General features: G+C 37.7%; 1 protein-coding gene across 4 annotated transcripts in view; it reads right to left on the reverse strand.

The window, feature by feature from the left end:
• The window catches only part of LOC584422 (DNA-directed RNA polymerase II subunit RPB2), a 26,610-nt gene extending 6,119 nt beyond the window's left edge, over positions 1-20,491 (reverse strand). For all 4 annotated transcript variants that reach the window (XR_004064239.1, XM_030986340.1, XM_030986341.1 and 1 more), the window contains exons 1-19: positions 20,345-20,491; positions 18,816-19,039; positions 18,098-18,210; positions 16,860-17,020; positions 15,262-15,479; positions 14,913-15,077; positions 13,636-13,832; positions 12,643-12,826; positions 12,253-12,375; positions 11,241-11,384; positions 10,079-10,218; positions 7,823-7,934; positions 6,877-7,031; positions 5,983-6,181; positions 4,779-5,044; positions 4,206-4,297; positions 3,611-3,732; positions 2,510-2,638; positions 1,057-1,146 (exon numbers count right to left, since the gene is read on the reverse strand). Coding sequence is in view for 3 of the 4 variants with exons in the window: in XM_030986340.1 (XP_030842200.1) it covers positions 1,057-1,146; positions 2,510-2,638; positions 3,611-3,732; positions 4,206-4,297; positions 4,779-5,044; positions 5,983-6,181; positions 6,877-7,031; positions 7,823-7,934; positions 10,079-10,218; positions 11,241-11,384; positions 12,253-12,375; positions 12,643-12,826; positions 13,636-13,832; positions 14,913-15,077; positions 15,262-15,479; positions 16,860-17,020; positions 18,098-18,210; positions 18,816-19,039; positions 20,345-20,363 (2,853 nt within the window). In the remaining variant the exon portion in view is untranslated. The remainder of the gene's footprint in view (positions 1-1,056; positions 1,147-2,509; positions 2,639-3,610; positions 3,733-4,205; positions 4,298-4,778; positions 5,045-5,982; positions 6,182-6,876; positions 7,032-7,822; positions 7,935-10,078; positions 10,219-11,240; positions 11,385-12,252; positions 12,376-12,642; positions 12,827-13,635; positions 13,833-14,912; positions 15,078-15,261; positions 15,480-16,859; positions 17,021-18,097; positions 18,211-18,815; positions 19,040-20,344) is intronic.
• Between the last annotated feature and the right edge of the window lie 275 nt (positions 20,492-20,766).

The raw sequence follows: 20,766 nt of genomic DNA on the forward strand, positions 1-20,766 counted from the left end.
CAAAATATACACTGTATACACTCCCTGCAAAGTAACTTTCATTAGGTACTACCTACTGATCACAATAGGGACTTTTACATTTGCACGAAGACAACGTGGATTGTTACGATCGACGTCCTTTTAATGCACTGCCTTGAATGGACGTCACACGTATCAGTTCACGCAAATCTAAAAGTCCCTATTATAGGACCAAGGTGCACTGATCTATCATGATGAATATCATTTTGATGTTTCACTTTAGGTGTTGATTTCCATCTCATATCAGAACTCTTAATACTACTGTACATCCTTACAATAAGCTTATGAATGCCGATGGTATTTAGGATGACATCCTAGACTGACTCGGTTTGAATCCTACACTCAATTCATATACCTACAGTTAAGAATTAAATTATTCATACCCTTTCTGAGTTTTGTAATTATTTAAGTCAGAGAAAATTGATTTGTCTCTATTTATGTTTCTTGAAAATCTAAAAATATTCAACGAAAGCCCTTATTCAACCAGCCCACCTTTCAATCCAATGTTAAGAAAAACATAAAAATCATAGGGGGTATGAATAATTTAGTTGTTAACCTTACATGAATATACAAATTAGTATCAATAAATATCACTTTATGGTTCATCTGTTTGAAAAATGAAGTTGTTAACCTTACATGAATATACAAATTATTATCAATAAATATCACTTTATGGTTTATCTGTTTGAAAAGTCCTGGGGTGTGTTTCACAAAGATCCTAAGTTGCACTTATCTCTAAGTTGGACTTAACAATTATGGAAAGCCATTAGCATCTATAAAAATATTTTGTAAAAGTCATTTAAAATGCATAAAATGTTGATTCAAATCATTCATGTTTTCTATTGTCAAGGATATTTTATGTTCTTGATGTGGAATTTATAAAAAGTCTAAAAATATTTGATATTTCGCTTTTTAATATATATTATTTTAAGGCTACAGATGGCTATCCATAATTTTTAAGTCCAACTTAGAGTTAAGTTCGACTTGAGATCTTTGTGAAACACCCCCCCCCCCTGGTCTTGTTGTGCTCCTATTTACCTCAACTCTGTATTTGATTCCACAGGTTCCCTTCTGACCATGACGACTAGCAAACTTGTCTCCAATCTGAGGTGTTCTCACGGACCTCACCTAGAACACGAAATACAAGTATCGTTAAAGCACAAAACAACAGGTCTTTCAAAGAATGTAATAAAAGAAAAATAGGAGTTCATTTTATCTTTCTCTTTCCTAAAAATTGTCCAAATACACTTTCCAGTGTACCAGAAGACAATATACTAATCATCTTTAAACATGATCAGAATCTTAATGTTTCATTAAGCCATACATTCTGTTAGTAATCCTGTGAGATTAGGTCTTATTTTGTTCGTATATAGATATTCCCATATGAAATGATGTCCTTGTTAAAATATTCTTAATGCCAAGTTTAAGTACTTGACATTTAGAATAAATAAAGGGTGACTCCATGCAGCATGTCCCATGTGACATGCCTCTATCCATTCATTTCACCCACAAATTAAAAAATCTCTTCACATTTCCATTGGTAGTGGTAGTGTCAACAAAAGAACCATTACTCAATGGTCAAATATAGAGCTATATTCATTTTGGATGAAATTGACTAATAAAGTTGTACATTGTATGGGATGATAATCACCCATAAAGAGAGGATCAAGTTCTGGGAAGAGGTGAAAAAATAATTTGTGAGCGTGATCATTGTTATTATGCAAGTGCGGAAGAACATCAGAGAAAATATGTTCCCATAAAGGATTGCTCTTCAAATGCCTTCATATTCTAAATATGACAACAGCTTAAAAATGAGGCCCAATTTTTTGTGCCACATGTTTGTGTAGTCCCATATACATCTTTCTGTGTACAGTGCTTGTTACTTTACCAAGACTGGGCCAAATTTCTTATCATTTTGATGACTCCAGAACCTTGCAGTACACACCAATACTTATATGCTATATGATCAACCTTTTCTGATCAATTCCACACCGTTTCTTTCACAGTGTAATCGCATGACCAGAACTCAACTAGAACCTTTAAAGATAAAGTTGAGTTCTTGTCATGCGATTGCATTGTGAAAGAAGCGGTGTGGAATTGATCAGAAAAGGTTGATCATCTGGCATATACGTATATGTGTGTATGGCAAGGTTCTAGAATCATCAAAATGATTAGGAATTTTGCCAAGTCTTGGTAAAGTTACAAGCACTGTACACAGAAGGATGTATATGGGAATACAAGAACATGTGGCTTAAAAATCTGTCACAATTTTTATGATGTTACATGCCATATTTAGAATATAAAGGCATTTAAAGAGCCATACTTTTCAGGGAGCATGTTTTATCTGAGATTCTTCCACCCTTGCATAATAACAATATAACAAACATAATAGCAAATGATTACGCTCACAAATTAATTTTCACCTCTTCCCAGAACTCAACCTTCTCTTTAAGTGAAATATCCGATGGGGCCCAAAACCCTTAATACTGACCTTGATCTTACAGAACTTGTATCCATCTTGATTGATGCTGACCATGACCTGGTCGATGATACCCGTCTCAGTAGATCTCATGAATGTACTGCAATCTCGCTTGGTGAAGCGTCGACTTGTGCCTTCAAGCTACAGCAAATGAATGAGCAAGAAAAGGAAGTCTTTCTTAAGGAATGTTTTAGTAAAGAGAACACATGCTTTGTTGAGTATTTTTGTTGATTACGTTAAAAATGGAGTAATTAAGCATTTTTATAGGCCTTTTGATTGTCTGAGTTGGATGCAAAACGGGTAAAAAAATAGGCCAATAATCAGTAGCAACGTTGTCATCCACTCCATCATTGTCACTGTCACAATGAATATAATCATACACTACCATCATCATCATCACCATTATCATTGCCATCATCATAACCATCATCACCATCACCATCATCAACACCATCATCACCATCATCATCAACTCCATCATCATCACCATCATCATCACCATCATCATCATCATCATCACCATCACCATCATCATCATTACCATCATCATAACCATCATCACCATCACCATTATCATCATTACCATCATCATAACCATCATCACCATCACCATTATCATCACCATCATCATAACCATCATCACCATCATCATTACCATCATCATCATCATCATCATCATCATCATAACCATCACCATCATCATCACTATCATCATCATCACCATCACCATCACCATCACCATCACCATCACCATCACCATCACCATCATCATCACCATCATCACCATCACCATCACCATCACCATCACCATCACCATCACCATCACCATCACCATCATCATCATCATAACCATCATCATCACTATCATCACCACCACCACCACCACCACCACCACCACCACCACCACCACCACCACCACCACCACCACCACCACCACCACCACCACCACCACCACCACCACCACCACCACCACCACCACCACCACCACCACCACCACCACCACCACCACCACCACCACCACCACCACCACCACCACCACCACCACCACCACCACCACCACCACCACCACCACCACCACCACCACCACCACCAAAATCCTCCTCATTATCATACCTCATCTTCATTCTCTGGTAGTGTGCATGTCTTGCCGATGATGACATCATCACCTGATACCCTGGAGCCGGGAGGGATGATTCCATCTTCTTCCAGCTTGTCATAGACCGCATTGCGCATTCCTAAAGAAAGACCAACAAAAGACAATAATTTTAACAAATGTCCATTCAAAGGAATGCTCACTGAAACTTTGTGCCTAGTAAATCAATTCCCATACGACTATTTTCTTTTGTCAGAGACATATTACAAACTTCATGTTCTCTTTGCATGGCTCACTCTCTCCGAACAATGTTGTGGTACACCCAATACCCTGTAGTATATCAAAATTGAAACTTTACAGACAAAACTTAATAACTTTGCCCGCTAGCTAAGTAATCAATGATTTTGTGTCTACCTTTAAGGTTTACAACCGACTAGATGCATCTTTAAGTATCTTTAGAATCCCCACAACTATATTTAACAAAAAAATAATAAAATATCTTTCTAGCTCATGCATTAGAATGAACCACCACACTCAATAACTTCAGAAAGGTCCAAAATGTGAGTTAATTTCATCTAAATGCACACTGATCAATAAATGATGTAATTAGCTTACCCTGACAGGTCTCTCTAGATGGTTTCTCAAACATCTCATCCTTATCAACCGCCTTCGATTCAGCATCTTTGTAGGACCGGTAGAAAACAGATCTGAAACAACAGTCAATCAAAATATGCTAGTCAAATATGAAGGCAACTTCAAGCAGTGATAAAACATGAACATGCATGTGGTTATATGTATTGAATGTGTATGTGCTGTCTACAATCTTCAGATATTGAAGCAGGAATGATAAAGATAAAACAGGTCATCAAGCGTTCTATAACCCACAAGCAAAAAAGTGTTCTCTGCGATCTTAAATGGAAAAATGGTCCATACAACATGCCAATACTGCAATCTTTCTCTGATATATCATGACCTGCATGGTGTATTTCAGTCTCGCTAGTATCTTTGATTAGGAAACTACAATATCGTTCAAAAGACTACAAAGTCCAGGACTGGATTAAATTGAAGTGGACTGCTTACGAGTTAGGTTCCTGCAGAATAAATATACCTAGGAAGGTTACATGACTGGCCTAGTTTTACCAAGCATGCAATGCAACTCGGCCCATTAGGGGTCAATGACCTCCTCACCTGAAGAAGCCTCTATCAATAGCACTTGCATTGAGGATGACGGAATCTTCCTGGTTGTATCCCGTATAGGAGGCGATGGCAACCACGGAGTTGATACCGGCCGGCAGCTCCCTGAAGCGAAGGTACTCCATGGATCTGGTGGTGGTGAGGGGCTTCTGAGGGTAGTAGAGCACGTGGGCCAGGGTGTCCATGCGGACGTGGTAGTTGGTGATGTACACACCCATGGCTTGCTTACCCATAGCGGATTGGTAGGTATTACGAGGAGACTGAGGGGGAGAATCAATTTTTAAATTCAATTATTCAATTAAGTTCATTCATTTCCATAAAAATAACAATATTAGAACACATACATTTGCTAAAGGTACTGTAAATAACATGCAAAATATTTCACTAGAATATACACAAGTACATTGAAATATTAAATAATAATGGAAAAAGGGAAGTTATAAAATCCTAATAAATATTATTCATTGAACTAAACAGAAATAAAACAGTTAAGCTGGGCTTTTTATCATAAGTGGTAGTATATATTATAAGTGTTTGGATTGATCCACATTGATAACTGGTAGACATCCAATCAGTTGCAATCTTACAAATTCCTTTCTCTTTAGGACAGATGTGCTGTGGAATTGACTAACTTTAGATGGGGCCCTGGAATTTATATTCTATTTTAAAGAAGAACACACTTTTATCCTCTGCAATAAATAATCCATCTACAAGAAAAGTAGAGGTATTGTAGATTGACACTCGCCTAGAAATGCTAGGGTGTGCTCGAGCCCTGGCATAGTACTAATCTCCTATTGCAAGACATCAATGTATGTTTGCCTCTCTCCACCTAGGGAGAGTAAATCGTAGAGGTGTAGTGGTAGAGTGGATACGTCGCCGGACTGTTGATCACAAGGTCCGCGGTTCGGGTCCCGCCGCGGCACTAATGTCCTTTGGCAAAACATTGATCTACATTTGCCACACTCCACCAAGGTGATGTAAATGGGTACCTGGTAGGAATTAATTCCTACCTGGCAGGAATTAATTCCTTGAAATGCTTGAGCGCTGTAATGGCAGCTAGGCTAAAGCCATGGTAATAATAAATGCGCCTCGGAATAGATTTTCTAGATAGACGGCGCTATAGAAATGCCTATTATTATTATTATTATTATCATCAGATGAAGAGGAAGAACATCTCTGAGCTGATGTAATGACTTACCTGATTGTGATCAGGGAATGGAATGATAGATGCACAGACACCAAGGATCATGGATGGATGGATCTCACAGTGAGTGTAGGTTGAACAGTATCCCATGCCCTTCTCCTGTAGATCATCAGGTGTCATGGCCAGCATTACAGTCTCCTCCTCCATGGTGTCGATGTACTCCACCACACCGCTAGCTACAAGGTCCTGCCAACTGTAGTATGGAACATTGAATTGGAGGAATATGAGTTTGTTGGTTCTATGAATCATTGTTACCATGTTGATTACATCTAGAAAACTATCTCCAGATGAATGTCTCCCCCAGGTCTTTCTGGTGGTATTTAAATCTGGGTATATACGTTCACTTAAAGCCACACTGCACTTCTTGTAGCTACTTGTGCTCTCTATATAACAAACAATGCTTAATTGGTAACCATTGGTCCCCCATGACCCTAGTTTTCTTATGTTAATTGAGAGCTGATTTGATCAGATAACAACTTGTCCAGTGACCTTGCAGGGTAGTCTAATCCTTCATTTACACTAGTACAGATGGCCTTTAAATTTATACAGATGACTAACAAATAACATTTGAAAACATCAAGAAATAGATCTGACTCATGTTAATCTCATTACCATATAACAATATTTGAAGAACACTAATTCAGACCTCACAATACACACTCAAAATGTCAAGAACATTTTAAAATGATAGGTCAATTATCAAAGAGATGTCTGTCTGACACTTGATCTTCTACACTGCTCCAACATGAATAGAAACTATGCAAGCTAAAAGCATCTTGTAGTTCACAAATTTCCAATCAATCCTCTCCGAAAACATTCCTGTTGACTTGTTTCAAGTAGCTTAATAGCATGATCAACTCAAGCGTGTGACCCATTGCCCTTTCTTACCTGTAATTGTTATATTCTCTCTCTTTGAGCATGCTAACATGGCGTTTCTTGAGCAATAGCTTCTGGTTTTCTACGATCAAGAGAGGGCGACAGATCCTTCCAGCGTCGGTGAAGATGCGGATCTCTCTCTCCCTAATGTCTCTCACCATTGAAACCTATATTAAATTTTACATAGATATACATAGATATGAACAGTAACACAAATATTATACAAATATTTCCATAAGTTAATATGATGGATTTCATAATTACTAAATAAAATAAAGAGAAACGAAAAGGCAAAACATTCTTTATACATGTATGTTTCATTTATCCCCAAAACATGAGCATAACTTGTGGGTGCCTTGAAGATTGAAGATAAAGTTGAGTTCTGGTCATGCGATTGCATTGTGAAAGAAAAGGGTGTGGAATGGATCAGAAAAGTTGATCATATAGCATATAAGTATTGGTGTGTAATGCAAGGTTCTGGAGTCATCAAAATCATCATAAATTTGGCCCAGTCTTAGTAAAGTAACAATCACTGTACACAGAAAGATGTATATGGGACAACACAAATGGAGTCGGGGCTAGTACTACCTTGATTTTCTTATCTTTCTATGCTCATCACTCAACCAGTATACATTTTCATCCAAAATTGTTTGGCACATGACATTTATTTGTAATCTTGAACATTCAGTGTAAGTTTCGATAGATTCTGTGAGAATTCATTTTCTTTTTTTTTTTTACCAGAATTCAAGTTTATCTTTAAGTGTAAGACACAAATTACATAAAACAACTGCCCCTTCTGGAGAAAGAAACTTTAGAATTAGAAAAAAAATAGTGTTGTTTCACTTATGATGCACTTATTTTGCAGCTTTTTGAAACCTTTGTGAATGTCAGCCACTTGTGAAAATTCTCCAAAGTTTCTGGTTATACAATAACTCTCTCAACCAATCGCATTACTTACTTCTGATACAATGATATCCATCTGTCTACGGAGTTTCTTCAGGGTGTTCATCAGCTGTTCAGGGTCTCTATGGATGCCTACCCAGCAACCATTCACAAAGATCTTCGTCGCTCTAAAACCAAAAACAAATTTGATTCATTTCAGGTGATACCTTATCAATCTTAAAAGCAGTCTGCATTTGTTTTGGACATGCCATAGTGCAGAACATAATCTCTGCTGCCATATCCCAGAAACTCTGCAAAATACTCTGTTACATGATCCGAAAATGCAGATCACTGCCTATTCAAGCAAATTCATAGAAGTCATACACTGAATAGAAGGAAAATTAATTTTTCCTGAAAAGTTATGTGTTACTGTATTCTTGTACCAGGGCTCGAAATTAGCGGTTGCCCGGGTGCCATTGACCACCTAAAACGCCACCGGGCAACCTAAAAGTCCCGTCTTGGCTGCCCGGCTGGCAACCAACAAAATAAATGTCAAAAAAGGAAATGATCTCAAATAGCCCCGTAACGATTACGAGCGGCCGCTCTCTACTAGCTTTGTATTCATTGTGTGCATTTCTTGGTCGGCACGCACACGCGCGCTGAATCTCCGTCTAAAATTGTATACACAAATTTGGTCGTAAAAAACTTGATTCACCTGGCTTACCATGTCGCACGCACGTGTACGCGAAAACACGTACATTTTCGCGGTTGCGAGACGGAGCGCAGGGATCGAGTTTTTTGCGGTCGATTTTGTTTCGATAGATCATATTAGCTGAACCTAGACCATTTGCTAAAAAAGATCGCCAAACTGCAATCAATTTCCATCATGATTGCCGCTATTGTATATAGTTTTCGTGAATAGAGGTATGAAATCAAAGCTTATTTTGTGATTATTCTCGCCATGATATTCATTTTTCAAATAAGTTTTCACAAGAAAATCGGAGAAAATGATCGTGACTGACAGTTCAGTTGCACAGTGCAGTGTCACTGCACAGCTGCTGTGTGAGCTGAGCTGAGCTGAGCTGAGCTGAGCTAAGTTAGAGTCGAAGAGACTTGACAACACTTTGAAATTGCTATCTGTTTGCATCATTATTGCCGTGAGTAGTTTCGTGAATCGAGGTATGAAACCTGAGCTTAGAACTAGTAAAAGTGTTACTTATGTCTTAGTTTTTAAACGACTGTCTGATTTTCTTGTGAAAATTTTACTTTGAAAAAAATGATTATCGAAATTCAGTAGAAGATCTGAACATGGTCATGGCCAGAATAATCACAATCTATTATGTTACAGTCAAATGCATTAAAACTTAGTTTTTTAACTAGATAAATGCTTTCTTTTTGAATGGGTAATTATGACGCAGGAAGCCCGAATTAAACCTTAGCATACAAAAAAAAATCTCAACAAACTATCCTTTTATGAATTAATGAAAAAGTAGCCCCAGAAAAAAGAGCCCTCGAAATGAAAAAAAAGCTCTCGGAAGTTGAAAAAGTAGCCCCCCAAAAATGTCCCCAAAATTTGAAATGGAGCCCCTGAAATGAAAAACTTAATTTTTTCCCTGACTGTTGTACCGGGCACTGAGTTAATTATGATTTTTAATTCAAGATTTCAAGTAGCGCCCCTTATAAAAAAAAAAAGTGCCATGGTAACCATAATTTTGTTGTCCAAATTACCATCCACCATGGTTACCATAGTATCAAACGATGATGAATATAGGGTCATCAAACAATGTATTTTATTGTTTGGTACCATGATTACCATGGTTACCATGGAGGATGGTAATTTCGATGGCGCGACAATTGCGACAGACCCGATGGCAGATTTATGCATTACACAAACCCCTTTAAACATATTCACTGTGACCACCTAAACTGCCATTTGGCAACCTAAAAAACTGTATAGGATGCCCGGCTGGCAACCAAGAAAAAAAGTTAAGTGAGAGCCCTGTGTACCATATCAATGCATTATGAAAAGACACTTTCAATAATGGCAGTCCCATTTCTTCCTTTTCCTCTTATTTTTTTTCTCCATGGCAATGGAAAAGGGCACAATACTTCATTTAGTGTGGCTTTCATACATAAATAATGATCAAAAGATAATCCTGGGGGGCGTTTCACAAAACTTGTCACCAGTGACAAATGACAATTTGTGTTATAAGCTACTGAAATCCTTGCTGATTGGTTATCAGTCACTGATTTTTGTTATTTGTCATTGAAAAAGGGCTTTGTGAAATGCCCCCCAGATCTCAAATCTTGAAAATCTTTCGAAACTGCTTACTCGTTGATGGCAGAGGGCGCTATCTCTTCCAGGTTTTCCATGCTCCATTCCTCCAAGAACTCTAGGATGGGACTGGGTTGTGAACCCACAGAGATATAGGCCATCAAGGCAAGGTTCTTCACTAGGCCTACAGCGTGGCCCTATTAATAAATAATAATATGGTTATATATATATATATACAGTGCCGGTATCCGTCAGGTTGTGACGCTCATGGTGCTTTACACATATTACCCTGAGCTGCCAAAGTAACTAGCGCTCAAGCATATCAGGTACCCATTTACACCTGGGTGCAGAGTGGCAAATGTAGATTAACGTCTTGCCAAAGGACATTAGTGCCGCGGCGGGACTTGAACCCCGTACCTTGTGATCTGCAGTCGGGTGACTTAATAACAAACATGATCAGTTTTAGGTGGGACTGTTCAGTGCCGTAACGGATGGTAATACAATTATAAAAGCATGAAATGTTGAGGAGTGAAACACTCATTAAATATGCCTAGGATTACATTCATAAAAAGTCATAAGGTTAGATACTAACAGGGTCCAGTGCAGATGGGGCTAACATTTTTACTCCAGAACCCAAGGATTTCTAAATCTAAACAGGGAACCAGACCAGACATTGATATCCTAAATTCATTAATCTAAGGAAAATGTAGCATGGAGCCTTGTTTCGGGTCGAATGTGAACGATCTACAAAAATATCAACAATTGCTTGCATTTAATAAATAGGAGCCTGTATTTGGAAGTTGGCTCAAACATGCATTCAAAACCTGCTTGACCTAATTGACCACGTCAAAAAAGGGTAGCTGACTTGATTAAAGGGATCCGGTAACTTTGTCTTGGATCCTTTAAAAAAAATCCATGATTTAGCTCATCCTGCGATGATAATTATAAACCTTTAGGTCAGTCAGTCAGGAACCCCATGACTATTACAAGCTGATTGCCTGTCTGAATATCAAGATATTTATGATTGAAAATCGAAATCGAAATTTTGTGTTTGCCAAACAGTTTTCATAACACTACAGTCTATTGGGGAAAACGAGTATGGTAAAACCGGTCACTCAAAGATTTTTACACTTTTGAGGCACTTCTTGATCATTTTGAAGCACGTAGGGCCGTGCATCTCAGATTTAACATGGTTAAACGATCCCTTTAATAGACATACCTCAGGAGTCTCTGCAGGGCAAACCATGCCCCACTGTGTGTTGTGCAGCTGACGAGGGCGGGCTAACTTTCCGTCACGTCCAACGGGTGAGTTGAGGCGCCGCAGATGAGAGAGGGTGGATACAAACGTCAATCTGTTCAACACCTACACAAACAAAATACGACACAGATTTATAACATTGTGACATTGGCCCTTTGTATACCATTTGTCTATTCTATATTTCAGAGTTGCACCTTCTTAAGCTTGTTTATACAGGCAGATGAACCCACTCTGACCATGCTTTGAAAATGATTTCAAATCTACCCTTTTTTAATGAGGGAAATTTTTGTGTGTGTACAACTAAATTAACATTGCAGCGGGGCAGTCATTCACCCATTCCATCGCATAGTCATCATCTTTCACTGGCTTGTTGGTTGGGCACTTTGGAAACCTGAAGCGTATTCAGTTCATTGTGTGAGGGGAGTGAATGAGAAGCAAATATATGCAAATATATGCAAATAATGTTACATTTCGTCATTCAAAATGACTTATATTCATCTCCAAGTTACAAATTGATTAGATCATATATGTGATATTTGTATCCAATCCAAAAGGTATTTGATGTAGTTCCTTACAAAGCCCTGCACACATCACTCCACATGTTTGGGCCACTTAAACAATAATACATGACTTCAAAAGACTTCAGCAGTTTATTGATCTGGTAAACAGGTGAAGTTGTCTTCATAATAATATGTAGATGGTTCTTCTTCTTCCATTTTGAGTACATACCTCTTTAAAGAGTATTATCGTACTATACTGGGGTGTGTGCAGGTGGACCACTACACCGGGGTTTCCCCCTACTCTTATAAGAATAGTGCAGTGGGTTCTTAACATGCAAAGGTAGTGACTCTTCTCTACACAGGACCTCCATTTAACGTCCTATCCGAGGGATATTCCTAAATCAGTAGTTGTTTAGCTTATGATAATAAACCTTATGGTAATAAACAATGAAAGAGTGAAGGATGTGACGTACCTGTGATACACCAGCCCTTGCTTGATGAGCTTTCTTCTGATCACCCCAGTTACCAGTAGCCAAGGAATACTTGAGACCGTCTGTGATGATCCTCGTCTTAATGGCTAGCTCCATGTTGAAGTCCTAATGAAAAATACAAACACAGGATCATAATAAAAATAATATAACTTGCCAAGGAATGGTGGGATAACGACACATAGAATAAAAGTAAAGTATTTCAGAGCTGCCATAGGTCATCAGAAGGCAAAAAAAATTAGTATTCTCTTAATGGACTTAATTTCTTGCATATTTACAATCAAACGGACACAGAAATAAAAGACACAATTTTGCATAAAACCTTAATTTTTTTCGAATACTGATGATATTCTATCTAATATCCTTTGACTTTACCTTGCCCTTGTCAATGAACTTCTGAGCGTACATGCGAACTTCTTTCAGCAGGTTCTTGAAGAGCGCTCTGAAGAGGAAAGCTAGTAGAGGACCAGCCAGATCCAATCTCTTGTTACCATAGTGATCACGATCATCCACCTCACGACGACCGATACTAGCCAAGAGTAATCTGTGTACACAATACCTGAAAGAAGAACAGATTTCTAGTTGAACCTGATGTACTTTTCACTCTAGAGCTCTGAATCACACAGGAGTTGTAGTTGAGTGGATAAAACACTTGCCCTGGGATGTGCAGGTTGTGGGTACAAGCCTTGGCACAAGCACAATATCAATCTACATATGTCACCAACAACCCAGATATAGCAAGTGGGTACCTAGTCAAAAACATTCCCTCAGGTAGTGACACAAAGACATAATATGTGGGAAACGGACCAAACCTTGATATGCCTGTAAGAAACCTTGGAAACATATACTTTGGTAACTTTCTACAGGACTATAACCATATCAAATAAATGAACCAGTAGTTGTGTGATATGGTGATCTAAGATGGTAATCATCTCAGTTCATATCTCTATTCCCAAAGTGTGCAACTGAAATCATTAGCATCGTTCTAGTAAGACCCCCAAAATAGAAAAGATAAAAGAAAACTATTCTCTTAATGGTATATGGCAATATCTTTCAACCTCATGATGATGCCTGTATCTCTGCAAAGTCAAACAATTCCCCCTAAAATACAATCGGGACTGATCGTTTCTAAATCAGTCTTTTCCGTCACATAATGGATGGAAACACTGAATAATAATAATGATTACATTTATAGGGCGCTTTATACAGGCGTTTCTAAGCGCACAGGTGGTGCTATCTAACTTAGTATAATTATTCAACATGTTCAATAGCTCAAAAGCAACAACTTAAAATAAAATATTACTAATACATACAATACAATTCAGTTGAATGGAATTAACTACTTGTGTGCACCTCCAGTATACTTACCCAAGGAAGTAGGCTTTCTTGGTCTCACAGAAGTCGCTCACACCAACGTGAGGTAACATTTCCTTCTGCAGGATCTCCCTAGCGTACTTGATACGTCTCTCCTTGGTCACGCCTGGCCGAGCTCCACGAGCACCGATGAAGTTGAGGGCCACACTCTGCTCTTGAATGACAAACGCCTCGTCCAGAGAAGGTTTGACCTACACCAATAATATAAATACCATATCAATTACTTAATTACTTATTTATCCAATTTCTACTGAATGATGCAAAACCAAATTACATAATATTATTAATGAGAATATTTTTGTTGTATATATATATATATATATTGAATTATACTTATTGCTAATATTGTGAATTGTCACTAGAAAGTGAACTAAGTATTGATGATAATTCATTGTCTTCGTTAATTATATTGTATTTAAACTAGTATTATTTGAAACAATTGTGAAAGAAATATGATATGTTTGTAATTGTAAATTGTCATGCAATTCAGCCCAGGCTGCGAAATGATGATATTAATCAACTGAACTGAACTTAACTGAACTGAATCAAGAGAATGTGATCGTGTGTGATATTTATTGGACAAAATGTACTCATTTTACTAAGGAGAATTCAGAGAACAGAATCATAACTGAGCTTTAATTAGTATATTGATAGAAGAAAACAAAAATCATCAAAAAAAAATTAAATGAGACATTCACATAGTTGAGGATCAAAGAGCATTAGAAAGAAAATTTATGTTAACAAGTGCAGTATCGATCTGACTCGGACTGCGCATTTAGTAGTTTAGTTATGAAAAGTCAGTTATATCTTTATTTTTAGGACAATTTGAGTATTTTAACTCAATTTTTCTTTACAGAAAAAGTATTTGGTGCCAATATCTTTAATACCACATATCAACATGATACCTGAACATACTTTTACAGAGCAAAGAAGTCCTTGATGATTTGTCCCCTCAATCACTCTATATCTGAGATTTTTCCACCTGCCCTCATATGAAGAGCTTAATTCAAAAGGAGCTAAATCCACTCTTGATGAAAATTGAGTTGTTTGATATCAGAACATTGTTCACTTAAGAACCCGTCTTTCAACAAAATTGTTTACCTAAATTTTAGTAGCAATTATGAAAGAATGCACCTTCAAAGATCACTTTTCCATAAAGGCCTGCACAAAATATGGTAATCAATTTCTTTTTTCTTCAAGTAACAAAAATGGATTTAGCTCCTTTTGGAATTAAACTCTTCATATATCAAAATGAATAATAAAACACTTACCATTTCCATCATTTCTGGATCATCAAAGTCGTAGATGATGTGTTCCAGGATGTCCCTATCAGCCACGAATCCTAGAGCTCTGAAAACCACCATGATGGGGACTTCTTGTCTGATGTACGGCAATACTGATATCATCCTCTGACCAATAGCACTCTTCCTTGCACCCTACAACAAATCAAAATACAATTGAATGGAATTGAAATGGACTGTAAATGTTAAATTCAGGAAAAATAGCTTAAAAAGGTGGATAGAGTAACAAAAGAAGAGTGAGATATGCTCAACATACTTTGTCTTGTTAACATTGGAAAATATTTTTGAAAAGAAATGTTTAAGCTTTCAACATGCTGACCTGTCCTCCCTTGGCCATCATGTGAACCCAGAGTGTGCTAGTAGGACGAGAGGAGTGCTCTAAGCATGATCTACACTCTGCTGTGAACGCATACTTGGAGTCTTTCTTGGCAAACACATACACAGAGTTAGTAGACATCTTCTCCTGAGCAATCAGAACCTTCTCGGAGCCATTAATGATGAAGTAACCTCCAGGATCAAGGGGACACTCGTTCAATTCTACAAATTGAAAAAAAGATAAATCATTTGATTAAAATAGAATAAATATTGATGTCATACGTAAGACCTTATAAAAGACAAGATGTATTACCAGTATATCCCTTTGCGACTGACCCAAACATTTTGAAATCTACGGTCAGCTTTAAAAAAAAATAAAACTAGATGGAATTTTGACTGCGCGCAGTCGAAAATGATGCCTCCGCCATAGAGCAATTTAAACAAGTTTGGAGTTTAAATCTCCAGTGGTTCTTGAGATATCATGATAACAATCTCAATGTATGGAATTTCATAAGTTGACCTCTGTGACCCTTGACCTTTGACCTACGTGCTCCAAAATCTAATCAGATTGTTTTCCTATAGTGATACACACTATCACTAAGTTTGAAGTTTAAATCTCCAGTGGTTCTTGAGATATCATGATAACAATCTCAATGTATGGAATTTCATAAGTTGACCTCTGTGACCCTTGACCTTTGACATACGTGCTCCAAAATCTAATCAGATCGTCTTCCTATGGTGATACATACTATCCTTAAGTTTGAAGTTTAAATCTCAAATGGTTCTTGAGATATCGCGCTAACAAACTCAATACAAGGAATTTCATAAGTTGACCTCTGTGACCTGTGACCTTTGACCTACGTACTCCAAAATCTAATCAGATCGTCTTCCTATGGTGATAAATACTATTCCCGAGTCTTAAGTTTAAATCTTAAATGGTTCTTGAGATATTGTGATAACGGTCAAACGGGACGGACGTACGGACGTACGGACGGACAACCCAAAAACATGATGCCTCCGGCACCACCTTTGGTGGCGGAGGCATAAAAATAACCGTTTTTCAGAAAAAAAATGTATTAAAGCATTCAAAACTGAGAAATATCAGCCCAAAGAGGGAGTTTTAAAAAAAAGTAAAAGATTTCCAACTGACTGCCCATGTTTTGGCACATAAAGCGCAATACAACATTTTTTTGTTCTAGGCCTAATACAGTCCTTTCATCATAAACTCCTTGGCTTCTTTAAACATAATGATGATGATGACAATGATTCCTTAACTCATGAAAACAATCAATGTAGTAAGTTGACTACTTACAACTTCATACCCATACTTTTTACACTGATGTACAGTGAAAAGATTTTATGTGATGCCGACATGCTTGCTTGCCCCAAAAGGGTTAAACGCTAAGTCATCAAAATTACATATTTCTCAGTAAAATTCTTAGTTAAAAATTAGAACACTAGTCATAATACCCGATTCAACCAAAAGCAGAAATTTCTTGTCTCAATATTATTCTTAAGTTTTCCTCCATGCTCTGTTGATTTTTGTGTGACTTATTGCGTGGTGTATCAAATTATCTGATCGTTTATGAACCCTAGAGGTACCTGTCAAATCACGATCTGTGAGTCCATTGAGGAGACAGTACGTTGAGCGAAGCATGATGGGAATCTTTCCAATGAAGGTTTTCTGATGAATAGTTTCTTGCGGATCCTCTCCATCTTTGATCACTGTCTTTGTGATATCAACATACAATGGAGCTGAGTACCTAAAATGGCAAACACAGGTGGCAAAATTGGAGAAAAAATTATTGACATTACACACAAAGTTCACTTTTATCTCTTGCTCATAGCCTTAAGAATTCATAGTAAGCTAACATTGATTTAAAAAAATTACATTTAATGTAATTTTCACCAATTTTAAAAATGAAAATCTAAAAAGAAACATCAAATGGACTGATGCTGCATGGACAGAATCATTTTCAGCAAGAACTAATAATAATAACAATACATGAGATTTATAAGGCGCCAAATCCACTTGACAGTCAAATGCTCAAGGCGCAGCTTGTGCAAAAGATGAAATGCATGATACATATACCGTATACAAAGTGCAAAAGGAAAGGTACAGACATGAAAGGTTATGGTAATCAAATACAAGCTAAATTAAACAGATATTTCTTAAGATTGTTTTTTAACGCTTCAGCAGAACTGCTTTTCTTAATCCATTGAGGGAGAGTATTCCATAATGAAGGCCCAGCATGAGCGAAGGCTCGCTCCCCCACTTTGTTTTAACCCTAGGAGTAACAAGTAAGCCAGGGTTTTGAGAACGTAGCTGTCTAGAGGGAAAGCAATGCATGTACATACACTGTTGGCTCACCTTTGCATGTTCTTAAATTCACGGCCTTATAACACACTGCACAATATGTGAAATTAAAACTTTCAAAAATAACAGCTCATACAATAATCAATATTCACAACTCACAATTCCTGATTTCAGGTATGAGCAAGCTTCTATGTAGCAAATGCAGTAGCTACAAGGTTTACCAAGGGGGTGTTTCACAAAGACTAAGATCGACTTTTAGTTGGACTTAACTATGGCAGGCCATTCATGCCATTGTTTTCTCTCACTATTTACTGGTATCGGTCAAATCATGGTCACAAACCTACAGAATTTACATTTTTTGATACTTCATATCTGAAGTAAAAAAATATTATCTAAAGATCATAATTGAGAGCCCAATGGTGAGAGTAACCAGTGGCATGAATGGCCTGCCATAGTTAAGTCCAACTTAAAGTCGATCTTAGTCTTTGTGAAACACAAGTGTGTAAAAATAATATTGACTCACGTGAGATTTCTAAGACGAGCTTCATTAGGCATCATAGGACTTGGGGATCCATCTTTCTCCCAGTGAGTTGGCTTGGAGAGATAGATCTGCTCAAACTTGAGAAGGTATCTCGTCTGCAAGAAGTAGATTGAACAGGTAATGTCAGGTGGTTATAGAAATAATTCCTCCAAAAGAGTTTGGGTGAAAATTCACAATGGAGTTGAAAACTGACTTCAATTTCATTTCCAATTCTAATTAATTAAATATATGTATATATGGCATCTGTATTTTCCTAGCACCCATGCTACTGTCTCTAATTTCTACCCTTGTTGTGCACACTTTTAATATTCTTGTCTTTGTCAGATAAGTATAGTATTAATAACATATTACTATCTTAGCTTTCTACCCATCAACATGGATCATACTGTAAAGTATATTGAATAATATTTATCTTCCGCTAAAACTAAAGCCTGGGTAATACTATGCTTGTAGGGCTCTCAGGGAGAACAGTATTAACTACTGATGAGGCTACCCTGGGTAAACATGAAATATTATTAGTTTCATTATTATTATATCTACCACTAAAACTAAATTTGTGTTGAGAGCTCTAGAACCAGGAATCTTATCGAGTGGTGAACCAAGGTCACTTCTCACAATATTTAGTATCAAAATAAGACACAAGTACAACAGAAGCCTGGTCAAAGAAGGATTCCCTAGAGTATCCACTATGCATACTTACAGGCACTTCTTGTTCCGTGGTCATATGCTGAGCCTCGGCTTGCAGGTCGACAGCCGGAGAGTCTTCAACAATCCTCTGCACGGACATCTGGATGAACTCATCAAAGGAGTCCAGTTGCTGTCGGACAAGACCCTTCTCATCGAAGTAGGAGCTGATGACGATCCAGCATGCCTCCTGCCATTGGTCAGGGGTCAGGTCATCGGTCTCCTCCTCACCGTAAACCTCTGCAGGTACAAATATGAAAGCAATCTTAATGTGAACTTCCTGTCAGCTGAGCCAAGATAAATCCCAGTGGTTTCAGCCTCTGACAGGGTGCCAGGATGGTTTTGAGTTCAAGTTATTTGGAAGGTATATTGGTAATAATTCTGTGTGTACGTACAGCAGCCGAGATCGTGTTACCTCCACTTCTCGGCTGCTGTATGTACAGCAGGCGTACACACGGTTAGAAAAAGGATTGTATTGTGTAGCAGTTTGCCGTGAATCCTGTGAGAAAGTGTATATTATAAGTCTTCGTTTTTAGGAAAAATACTGCAAAAAAAATTGGAAAATTGACACGAAACAGTTAAGAAACATAACAACTTCTAAATCATGACCATTATTTGAACAATTGATGAAGAATAATTCAATTTTTGCTATGTTTTAGTGGGATATCTCCACGCCAGAGTTACGGGTCAAATTCAAAGTACGGGTCAAAGTATGGATATGATTCTGAGTTAGCGCTGAGGGCTTTAAAAAGACTAAAGTATCATGATTTTTGGTATCAGATCAAACAGAAAATCGCAAGCTTTCTCCTCGCACCAATATCTTATAACATTGAGCGAATGGCAGCCAGCGATAGCCAATTAACAGGGCCCTTGGCCTTCACGAAGAAGAATTACACACAAAACTCGCGCATGCGCAATGCGCTCTTCTGTTCGCTCAAGCCCGACCGACGTCATTTTTCATTCATAAAAGTGCTAGCGTCACGATGCTCGTAGTTGATTGGGTGTTAACTCATTTCATTTGCATATTTCCCCACAACGTTAAACCTACGAGTGCGATGATTTTTCTTTGTGCAGCGGCGCGTACTTACGTTCACGGAGTTGGATAGGGGATTCTTCTACGTGGCCATGTAAGCTAAAGTTCTACGTGAAGTGCGGGTACCGGCCTCCCTAATTTTAGTCTCATTTCTATTATTCGAGCATTTTTAGGATGTTCTGGAAGTTTTGGCCAGGCCCAGGGCAGAAATTGTAGAAATACCAACAGGTAACACATTCTTTATGAAAACATTAATTTCCACACAGAGATACTATTGCATGAATACGTATTCCATCGAATCATAGTAGATTCTAGACTCTAGTCTAGTCCTAGTCTAGATCCCTACTAGTAGAAATGGAGGAGACTTGATTATCTATACGTAGGACCGAAGACAATGTTACATTGAGATACCTGCAAACAAATTACAATCTCAATTGGTGAATCGAGGGTCTCACGTTGCATTAATTTACCTCTTATTCTTAAAACAAAATAGATATCGAAAATATTCTCACCTTCATCTTGTTCGAACATGTTGTCAGTAAATTATATACACACCATATGTATACAAATAGGCAATGGCTAATAGCGGGGAATTTGAAGAGTGAATATGGCTCTGCTTGCACGATCCTGTTCACGCTTTGTTTCAAGGCGAATTTAGCTAACCAAAATTCACCGAACATAGGAACGTTATAGTGTCTTTAAAGGTACAAATAGGAAGAAAGAAAAAAAGAAGAAAAAAGTTTATACTCAAAACAGTTCCCCCACTAGAGGTATTATGGTCAGAAAAGAGATTGGATTACGGATCATTTGCAAACATCATTTCAGTAGGAGTGTTGTTACCTTTGTTATTTCCTTAAACGTGCAAGTTGTACCCCTGGGGTCCCAGAGTGTTACTTCCTGAATAATCATTCTCTCAATGACTCAATCTCATTCC

The sequence above is a fragment of the Strongylocentrotus purpuratus genome, unplaced genomic scaffold (genome assembly GCF_000002235.5).
Source record: "Strongylocentrotus purpuratus isolate Spur 01 unplaced genomic scaffold, Spur_5.0 spur5_scaffold_15, whole genome shotgun sequence".
In the NCBI taxonomy this organism is placed as follows: Eukaryota; Metazoa; Echinodermata; class Echinoidea; order Camarodonta; family Strongylocentrotidae; genus Strongylocentrotus; species Strongylocentrotus purpuratus.